Genomic DNA, 11,963 nt, shown 5'->3' with positions numbered 1-11,963 from the left:
TGCCTCCTCGAAAATCTTGTTCGCTGAAAAAATATGGAGATATAAGGGTTGCACACTAGAACGGTTAGGATTTGATATTTTATTAAATGTGTGTATGTTATAATTTATGCCTGCAGCTGTTTTTTCTGTGAATCTATTTGATGGATGTCTTTGAATTAAGGAGAAGTTCTTCCGAATTATCATTAAATTGTTCAAAATATGTTTGGTTTGTCAGAAAATAATAATTGTATTTGGCGGAAAAGTCTAATTGTAAAGTACGCTCTGCCAAATTTCCTAAAAATTTTAATAATAAATTATGTTATTGATTGAATACTAGGGTGTGTATTGCAATATGATTCCAAGTTGTTGTCTATGGATGTATGAGAAAGATAACGGTGGACAAGGGGAGGGGATTTTAAAACCTGAATTCTTTGAGGAGGGCTGACGCGTTTGTTGCTTATGTCTTCAACATGAAACCGTTTAGGTCTGAAGGGATATCTAGGTGTTCGTGTCATATGTGTCAGCTGACTAAGTTGTTAGGACCTTTGAATATAACGCTTCACCTCTACCGTAATGGGTTTAAGAAAGTGTATTAGATATGGACGGAATACAGAGAAGTAGACGAGTAGGAAATCAACCGGTCTGCCTCGAATTTGAATAAGTTTGACGGTCAATTAACAAGGGTTCGGGTAGTGAGAGAACTATATATGGAAGAAATAAATTGGGAGGATAACCAATAGTGATACAACAAGATGGTGTTTGATGCAATAGGTGTTATAGAGTTGGAAGAGGCTAAACAAGATCCTAATTCAGAGGCAAACAAATTTTATCATCTGTTAGAATCTACCGCAAAACCTTTGTTCGAGGGGTGTATTCATCTAGAGTTGTCTGCATGTGCTAGAATGATGCGTATTAAGTTGGAGTCAAATCATACCCAATAGTCTTTTAATAAGTGGGCCACCCTTTGTAACAAACTGGTACCTCTCAAGACCACTGGCATCCCCCGGAGCCACTACGAAGTAAAGAAATTAGTTTTAAAATTGGGTCTAAATTCGATAAAAATTGATTGTTGTTGAATGGTTGTATGTTGTATCATAAGAGGGATATAGGCCTAACTAAATGTAGATTTTGTTGATCACCGAAGTTTCAAGCCAAGAGAGAACAGATTGGTAAACGGTAATTAAAGAGAATTCCAATGAAACATATGCACTACTTGCCCTTAATTTCTAGGCTTAAACGATTGTATGCATTGATGAGTTTGGCTCCTCACATGATCTGGCATAATAACAACAAAAGAGATGGTGGAATCACGACGCACCCATCAAGGAAGAAGCTTGAAAGAATTTTGATCGGGTCCATCTAATTTCGGTAATGGGTACTCTTGTTGGCCTGTAGTGGTGACACTTTATAACCTGAGTTCCGAAATGTGCATAAAAGACCCATACATGTTCCTAACTTGCATCATACCTGGTCCTAGCAATCCAAAGACCAAAATAGATGCCTTCTTGCAGCCCTTGGGGGATGAATTAAAAGAGTTGTAGATCCATAGTGTAGAAACATATGATATCTCGACGAATACAAACTTTCAATTGCATGCTGTGTTGGTATGGATCATTAACAACTTTTCTGCATATATATGGGATGTTGTCAGGTTGGTCTGCTTAGGACAGAATGGCGTGTCCCATTTGTATAGAAGATATAAAGACATTTTAGTTAACGAATGGCGGTAAAAATTCGTGGTTTGATTGTCATCAAAGATTCCTCAACATGGATCATTCTTTTTGGTGCAACAAGGCCTCATTCAAAAAGAATAAAACTGAACAAAAAGTGGCACCCATTAGGTTGGGTAGTAGGCAAGTTTGGCATCGTGTCAGTAGAATCCTAAGGATCATCGATAACGGGACAGATTTGAGACCTCCAGGATATGGCAGGGAGCATAATTGGACTAAACAGAGTATATTTTGAGAGTTGCCTTATTGGAAACACAATTTAATTCGACATTATCTTGATGTGATGCACATTGAAAAAAACGTATTTGATAATATCATGCACATAGTAATGGACAACGAGCAAACAAAGGATAACGATAAGGCTATGTTAGACTTGGTGGACATTTGTAGGTGGCCAGATATGAACTTAAAAAAACTTGAGAACAGGTGGTGGGCTAAACCAAAGGTGGTGTTCGCTCAAACGAAGGACAGTGGATTAGAGGATTGAGGTTTCCTAATGGTTATGTCTCTAACTTGAGCAGGTGTGTAAACATCTCATAGGGTAAGCTTGCTGGGTTGAAGAATCATGATTGTCATATCTTCATGGAGTCTTTGCTTCCAATTACGTTTAGAGAATTTCCAATCAACATCTAGAAACTCCTCACAGAAATAAGTAAATTCTTTAGGGAGTTATGTACTATGAAACTTTGCATTAATGATCTTATAACCATGGACAAGAATATTTCTATCATACTTTATAAGTTAGAGAGGATATTCCATCCATCTTTTTTTGACGTTATGGAATATTTAGCAATCCACCTACCGTACGAAACAATACTATGTAGGTGGTCCAATTTAAGTGGATGTACCCATTTGAGAGGATGATTGGTTCATTCAAGAACACCATAAAGAATAGAGCTCGGATTGAGGGTAGCATTTGCGAAGTATGCCTAGCTAAGAAAACATCTACATTTTACTCATTCTATTTTCAGCCTCATGTTGAGTCACGTAGAATAAAGGTTGGAAGGAATGATGAGAGGGGAGAATCCTCGTCAAGTGGAACAACATATCCAATCTTTTCTCTGGAAAGAGCTACAATGGATGCAGGCAGTGGCTACTAGTTAGAGTAGAAGAAAATCAATGTGCATATGCTTAACTGTGACCATATTTTATCCTACCTCATGTGAGTTTTTTAAGTCTTCATAAATATTGCAATCAGTAAGATACTAACTTCTTCATCCTATTCTATCATATAGATTATTACAAGAGACAAATCATGATACCTCATTGAACAATTTTTCACATTGATTCAGAGAATACGTCAGCGTGCATCTAACTGACACAACAGATTGACAACTAGTTGTATTTAGTTGGGGTCTGATGAATAAGAGAACAAGCTACCCGATATACAATGTTAATAGATATCGGTTCCATTCTTTACAGTGTTCGATTGGAAATAAAACAGATAACACCGAAGTTTAAGTTCGTGGGGATTCAAGCGATCCTCATTTTGATTGGTTTGGTGTGTTGCGTAATATAATTCAATTAGAGTATTTCTGTCGCACTACGTACAAAGTGTACATGTTTAAATGTGAATGGTATGATTCAAGTTCGTGACAAGGAACATGAAAGCACAAGGACTACAATATCACTGAAGTTAATGTAACTAGAAAATATAGGCACTATGATCCTTTTATTCTATCTCAAAATGCACAACAGATATACTATTTGTCTTATCCGAGTTCATGCAAGTCTAGTTGGGTGGTTGTGGTAAAGACTAAGCTAAAAGGCCACATCGTGTCTGATAGGACAGAGAGTCAAGAACCTTACCAGATTAATGACCCAACTCCTTCAAAAATGCTGGTTGATGTCGGTGATTTGATCACCCTTAGGTCAATTGTTATAGATGATGACATCATTGACGACCTTGGAATAGATGACGATGCACTACCACTAGAGGACGATGATCTTCAAGAAGAAGACGAGGTCGATAATGACGAAGAAGAGGGAGACGAGTTCGATGATTAGGAAACTACCTCGGAAGAGGAGGATGGTGAACCAAAGGAAGAAGATGATGAATCTGAATAGGATTGATGTAAATATAGTTCTATCTTATGTATTTCTTTACCAAACTTTGAGAAGAATGTAATATAATTAGCATTGTTTCAAATATTTCGATTACCAACATTCAGTATTTTTAATTTGTACATATAATACTTCACATCAGGTTTAAAAGTATTATTTCAATTATTACTTATCGAGGTACATTATAAATGGACAGAAAAAAATTATTAAAAAAAATATTTACTGTCAGAATTACCATTAGAATATACCGACGGTAACAGTCCAGCTAATTTTCCAAAAAAAAAATTAGAACAGATATTTCCGTCGGTTTTACCATCAGATTAATCCTCCAATAAGGTGGCACGAAGCTGTATGCTTTGGCGCCAATGTTACCATCAAAAATTTTTCGACGATAAGTTGCAACAGATTTCATTTTCTTGATATCTATATTCCGCCGCTAAATCTGATACAAATTACCGTTGGACGCATAAATCCGACGGTAATTTATTATGGCAAAGTTTTTTCCATCGGATAAATTCTGACGTAAAATCTGACTGTAAACAGTGTACTATCAGATTTTATTCATTTTTTCGACAATACTCAATATTTTTCTTATAATTTAAACTATAAAGGCAAAAATAATGGCAAGCTTTACTCGTATTAAATAATTATATAAACAAAAAAATAAATATTATAGCCACAATTGTAGTCACTCAATAAAGATAAAACAAGACATACAGAGAATTCTAATTCTCTCATTTTGCATAGCTATGCCTAAACAATCGCCTATTCTGATCTTCATCTTTAGTATGAATTTGAACAAGTACTTAATGTTCTGTATCTATGTCTTTAATATCCGCTCCTAATCATCTTATAGTGTACTGGTCTTTTCATCTCAATCAAGTAGCGTATTCTTTCGCATCAAGTCGTTCTTGAAGATGGTACGGGGAGAGGGGTGAGAAACAAAAGTTTTTCAGTAGTTTATCTATATGGTGTCATTGTATTTATCCCTAGCCACTCCGAGTTTTAAAATAAAAATAATGTTGATGCAATGTTCAATTATTATTTTCAGAAGTCTTTGTTAGTTTGAGTGGTTTGACTTTTAGATGCTTCTCATTTACTTATGTTATGATACATGTGACTCATAACTGAATACCTATAACATTAAAACACACAGAATGCAAACACATGAATCTTGACTTGATTTCTCTTGACATTCTCCTAACTACTTTTTACGTTAAAAGAAAATAATCCTTTATTGATATAAACTCTTATGCGGTGCATGAAATTGACCTTGACTTCTCGTAAGCATTCTTTTAACATTATTTTGATTTTGGAGGATATTGAGCTCAAACTGTGTATAAAATTTATGGGAGTTCCCTTCCTTTACTGAAGGTTCTTATCCCAAAAATTTGTCGATCATCACCTTCTCTTACCGAAGGATCACTTTGATTATCCTGTTTTTAGGGTCTCCTTCCCTTACCGAAGGATCATTTTTTTGGTTCTTTAATGCACATAAGATGATTATTATAATGCTTAATGTGTATACAATAAAGAGATATTATATTATGGCATGTAATGCTAGGATCTATATTAAAAAAATATTTAAAATATGACACATAAAAAAGTAGTATAAGACCCTACCTCCAGTGAAATTTATAGAAATATTATATATATTCCAATGTAAATAAGCACGATTCGTTAAAGAAGAGAGACTTGTTCTATGACTAGACTTTTGTGTATGTTTTGATGTAGGCATGAAACTTTGGTTAATGGATAGATTTCATTCTTCTAAGTACATGCATGAGATTAAGATTTGGAGTGATTACGGTTTTGTTTAAAATCAATAGATCATAGACTATTATTAAAAATAATAGGAAAAACAAATAAACGACAAATTATGATGACTAAAACATCTTACTCGATGAACTCTATAAATATTGAGGTTGCGGAAGATATAAATCCTATTCAAATCTCTGAGTTCATGTTGGTTTATTGTAGAAAAGAAATCTCCATATTCCTAGTCCCCGTAGTTAGTATAGTTCATAAAGGATTATTTTTTGCTTTTTGGTTTTTTTTTTGTTTTCTATTGTTTTGTTATTTAATTCTGCTTACTCTACTTTAGTGTGTTGAGCTCTTTTGTTTCAAAAAAAAAGTATAGTTCATAAAGGATACCTTTGTGAATAATTTGGCGAAAGATTTAGAATGAGAGTAAAAAAGTGAAAAAAAGATAAAGATTTTTTTATAATGAAATGGGGAAAGTATATCAATGACAATTTGTAGAGATAATAAAAGATAGAAAAGATAGGTTACTGAGTATTTTTTGTGTAGAAAAGAATTTAATAGAAAAGAAGGACTTAAATGGCTCTTAGACATGTACAGATTGTATTAGGAGAATCTAACTCATGTTTAGGTGAAATCTTCAATCTGAATCGTTACTTTGTAAGTCCTATAAAATTTTCTACATTTGAAATTTGGAAATAGTCATTATACATAAATCTATAAAGAATTGAGTCAATTTTAAAATGAACTTTGAACGAAGTCAATCGAATAACTGTAGCTTAAGATATTCACAAAATATGATTTGTACGTGAGACTGGTTGGTTACAGTACGATTTTCTATTATGAACTTGTAATAGATTTATCTACCTAATTGAATTTGAATTTAATTTTGTACTAAACTCAAAGAATAAAGCTATTTTTTTATCTTTCATGTAGCCAAAGATAATTCAAATCCAATAAGTATGGAATTAATTAGTTATGACTATATCTTGAAAGGTTGTTTGTTGTCTATTAGGATTTCACTAAAACTAGTGTTTTTATATTTTTCAAATTTTAAATTAGATATGTTAATTTTTTAAGTGCACTATCTACTAATATTTATTATAAAATTTAAATTATTATAAATTTAATTAATTAATTATTCAATAATAAACATAATTAAAAAAATTGACATGTTACAGATGGCTTTTAATAAATTTGTATTAATATTTGGTGCAAAAGTAGTAGTATTAATATTTGGTGCAATTTTCAAAGTCAAATTGTAGTTTTTTAAGAAACTATTTAAGTGTTTATGAAAAAGTTAAAAAAAATTAATTCTCTCATAATAAAAAGTTTTTATCACATTTCTTTTAAAATAAACACTTTTAGAATTAAAAAAATCAAATACAAAATAACTTATTTATAAACTACTTGTAATATAAATATTTATTATTTAAGCTATTTTTTTAAAATGAACTTAATTAAGTAATTTATCCAAATGAAGCAATATTGTAAGTAACTACTCCAAAGGAAATGGAAAATAGCGGCGGTTCTTGGAGTGATTTGCGACAGTTTTAAACCGCCGCGAAACGGAATTCCAGCGGTTTGTTAAGCGTCGCCTATTAGGGAGTGGTAAATGTTAAATGTTTACATAATTTGATATTTTATTTTACTTTCTAATGTAAAATTTTTATTTCAAACTTTGTTTTATGAATACTCTTAGAACACTAATTGGCAAAAATCTTTTTTTAAAAATTTACTAATTTAGAGATTAGAGAACTACTATAGGCACTCAAATAGTGCATATATATTTTCTTGCAAATATCAATTCCCATATATATATATATATATATATATATATATATATATATATATATATATATATATATATATATATATATAGTTTGGTTGCTTCTCAACTTTATTATAAAAAACCACAAACCTAAAAAGAATAATATTATTAGGACCGTTTATTTGTCCAACTCCACCCCCTCCCTCTCTAAAGAAAAGGTTATCCACAATATTTTAATTTATTTATTGGGGCGTTATAATTAGCTAGGGTTCAGTGTGGGGCCTAATTATACATTTTGGTGAGTCCTACATGTTGGTACCTATACCGGACAAAAGAAAGTGATTGAATTGAAAAGGTATATATGAATATGAGTGTATGCAAAACATTTATTTATAAAAACAAAATACACACGGTATTGCTAGACAAAGGGTGACATTTCAAGGCTTAAAAAATAAAAATAAAAAAAATTCTAATTCTACATACAAATTAAATGGGTAACAAAATATGAATTTGCTTCTTATGTTATGTATGTTATATCTTATATGTTACTAAACTAGTGTCACTATCTTTTGTTCCATTCATTTTTGGAATCTGCTATTCTCTTTATGTCTTTTTTTTGGGTTGCTTTTAGCTTAGATTACCTGTACTTACAGGACAATTATTATGCTCATAACAAGTATCCACCTTCAAATGTTGAAAGTTTGTCTATTTGATTATAATAATATATTGTATGATTAATTCATTGTATAATCAATCTTATTATTGTTAATAGCAACCATAATGAGTGTTAGTTCAAACATACACACCAATCCCCACTACTTTGTCAGACAGCCCCTTGAAGAGGCAGATTGTCCCCATGCATGTTTTTTAAATATATTTTGTTAAAATCAAAGTATTAAAATATAAGTTTTATTTTGTTTTTTTTTAATTAATTTTTACTTGACACCTTAAAAATACAATATAATTTAACAATGATGCTAAAATACAACTAGCTATAAAAAAAATAATATATAAAATCATCCATCATATACTTCTAATTAACGATTTAAATATTTGGAAAAAGAAGTTCATGACAATTATTTTTTACTTTATTAATCATGATGACTACAATTATTTTCATTGTGATATATTGATATGGTACTATTTAAAGTCATCCTAATAATGATAATATATTACACTATTTGAGAGGATAACTATGATTTATATTGAGCTCAAATGATGGCATGCTTATGAAGTTAGTAGCCCTAATATTTTACTAATATCAATAGCATTACAAGCACCATTGTAATTTGAGCCGTTTAATTTAGATTAAATTTGCTAGGCGTTATAGTCTTTTTTCTCGGTTCCCAATGGTTAACGATCCAATGTGCTATATTATTAGTAATTAAAATGAAAATTTTATTACCCTAACAAGAAAAGTTCAAGCATAATAAACCCTTGTCTCCCATGCATGTCATGAAAATTTACCAAGAACTATTCTTATTTTGGTTTTTAATACTATAAACTATATGGGAATAATAATATATATAGGCTTGGGGGGCTTTGAACTGGATGTCATTAAACTTAATTTGTTGTTTTATCTTTAGTTATTTAGGGCCTAGCCAAGACTAAGGGTATGCCTATATATACATGCACTCATGCTCATAAAATAAATTAAATGATTAAGAACATAATTAATTATTATTTTATATGATAAACTTTAAAATAATTACATGTGCATATATTATATGAATATATATAGTGGATAAAGTAATAATATTATACAAATTTTAACTCTTTATTTGTTTCATACCTTCAGGCTATATACAAGTCAAATCCTAACTATATACATATATTATTATGATATGTGGGATGGAAATAAAAAAGATAGATAAATTTAATTTTAATGCACTCGTAATATAAATTAAAATATTATATATATATTTATGCAATTAAAAATAAAAATAATCTTTTATTAATATAAAATTATGTGATTAAATATAAATTATTTTATACTAATAATGCATTAAAATTAAATTCAACAAAAAAAAATTTGATAGATATATTTAATAGTTTGTTTTCTTATGGTAGAGATATATATAATTACTCTAGCTAGCTTCCAAATAGTTTCAATAAAAGTTACATTAAGACTGTAACAACTAGTAAAACAATTATTGCCCAAAGTTCTATATCCTCACAATAAGTATATCCATCCATATAAGTAGTTCAAATAAATGCACTTGTGACTATAACATTAAGAAGGTACTCATACTATATATTATTTATATAATGACTTAGGGAATGAAAAAAAAAAAAAAAAAAAAGAGAAACGACAAGAGCAGATAGATCCAATCATCAAACAAAATGGGTTTGGTTAATGCTAGCTCATTTGTCGTATAAGCATGTTGAATGGAATCTCTAATTTTCTTTATAATTATAAATTTTTATTTTGCCACACAAATTAAAATTCATAACGGAGTGATGATAGTTTTTTCTTATTTATATATTAGGGGAAATAAGAAAAATAATGTACAACTGTAGGCCAATAAGGGAACCTAATGAAATTAATTATTCCTTATAATAATGAATCCCTTCCTCTTCCTAAATTGTATATAAAGATGGTGAGAAATGATTAAGATTTGCACAAAGCTCAAGAGTTATACCTATAACCAACCAAAAAAAATCTTCATCACCATCACAAAAATAGAAAAAATTCAAACCCCAAAATCAAATTTTTTTTTTTTAAGGTGAATTAAGATGACAGGTTCTGGTTCTCCTTGTGGTGCTTGCAAGTTCTTGAGGAGAAAATGTGTGAGAGGTTGTGTTTTTGCACCTTACTTCTGCCATGAACAAGGTGCTACCCATTTTGCAGCCATTCACAAAGTGTTTGGTGCAAGCAATGTCTCAAAGCTCCTTGCCCATCTTCCGGTCGGCGACCGCTGCGAAGCGGCCGTCACAATTTCGTATGAAGCTCAGGCAAGGCTTCAAGATCCTATCTATGGCTGTGTCTCTCATATATTTGCCCTTCAGCAACAGGTTTGTTTTCATTTCATCTTTCCTCTCATCTTCTCTCGCAAGTTCACTGAATTAGGATATATTCAAATTCTTGAAAAATAAAATTAGCATAAATTTTTTTATGGGTACTAAATATTTTAGTCTCTGATTAATCTCTTCTTGATATCTTTTATTCATTTGAAAGGAGTTAAAAAATTTAAAATTCAGTTCAAAAAATTATATCAAAAAGAGACTAATTAAGCCTGAATATATATGAATGATAATTTTTATTCTATTATTTTGATCTTGTAACTAAATATGTGCTTATTAGTTTATAATTGAAAACCCTAGCGTAGTTTAATAAACTATGAAAGGAAATGAAAATTTTAATTTCTACTTGAATAAGAGAAAAAAGAAACACCTTTGAAATACTAAAACTAGAGTTTTTTTTTTTTTAGTTAAAGTAGTGTGGCAAATTGTGGTTTCTGTAACCTAATTTCAAATATTCATAATAATCAACTGAATCAAGTATTATTTGACCTTGTTTAATTTCTCTTATTATATATGCATGAGGGTAAGAATTAATAAGTGCAAGTTTAATTTTTGGTGTTTGGATATAAATTTATAGGTGGTGAATTTACAAGCACAGCTAACATATCTAAAGGAACAAGCAGCACAACAAAGTTGTGTGAATGGTGGAAACCCTAATAATGAGAGATACTTTGATAAACCTAATATTGCTGATAACAACAACAATAATTTCATTACTCCTCAAGATCTTCAAAGTTGGTTGTTCAATATGGAAAATTCTTCATCTTCAAACTTGGGTGGCCTTGAATCTCTTCATCCAAATTTGTGCAACAACAATGATTCTTCTTATAATGGTATTAGTGATGGAAACAACAACAACAACAATGTTAATAATTCCATGATGATGATGATGGATCTAAAGCCAATTAATAATAATGGGAGTTACTATGAAAATTCAAACTCATTCTCTAGCTTTGAAGAGAGTTCTTCAAACTCCATGTCCTATGAGATGGAAACAAATGGTGGGACAAAATGGTCTTTTCATGAAGTTGATGATCTTCATTCAGTGGCCTTTGGTTACAGAAGATAAATGAATATATTGGTGAAGATCTTGAAGACTTTATCATCATATCAATTTTGATGAATATTGCTTATTATTATTTTGAAGCATGCACTACTACTCTGTTGCCATAAATAATCTAGGAACTAATTAAGGTTAGAAATGTTGATATTTATTTGAAAAAAAAAGGAAAAATTATATATATGGAGCAACACCCTTGGTAGTGTTTCTGCTTTAATTAAGTGTAGTCCTTGGTTAATTAAGTTGTAGAATGATAGTGTAATTCTGATCATCATGATGATGATATACATAACTAGAAACTCTGGTTCTTAGTTATTGTATTAGTTTTTAATTTGAATTGGTTTGTTTTATGGACCTTTAGCAGGTAACAATATTAATTATATAGATCCTAATTTGACCTAATATTAATGGACTCTCTAGTTATATATACTCTATTAATTACTAATGATATATTTTTAGCTTCCTTTCTAGAGAAAACAGGTTTATGTGGAGGAATATTACTTGATGGGAATCCCAAAGCTAACTGAATTTTGAAAGAAAAAAAAATACCATATTACTACTTATAGATATATGA

General features: G+C 30.5%; 1 protein-coding gene across 1 annotated transcript; it reads left to right on the top strand.

The window, feature by feature from the left end:
* Positions 1–9,931: 9,931 nt before the first annotated feature.
* LOC112718335 (LOB domain-containing protein 31-like) lies at positions 9,932–11,529 on the top strand. The gene is made up of 2 exons (XM_025770121.3): positions 9,932–10,320; positions 10,907–11,529. Exons 1-2 carry the CDS (start codon positions 10,042–10,044, stop codon positions 11,396–11,398), a joined length of 771 nt encoding a protein of 256 aa, XP_025625906.1. The 5' UTR covers positions 9,932–10,041; the 3' UTR covers positions 11,399–11,529.
* Positions 11,530–11,963: the final 434 nt, after the last annotated feature.

This window comes from Arachis hypogaea, chromosome 2 (genome assembly GCF_003086295.3).
Source record: "Arachis hypogaea cultivar Tifrunner chromosome 2, arahy.Tifrunner.gnm2.J5K5, whole genome shotgun sequence".
In the NCBI taxonomy this organism is placed as follows: domain Eukaryota; kingdom Viridiplantae; phylum Streptophyta; class Magnoliopsida; order Fabales; family Fabaceae; genus Arachis; species Arachis hypogaea.
The sequence above is the reverse complement of the archived record's forward strand: the minus strand, read 5'-3'. Positions and strand labels throughout refer to the sequence as shown.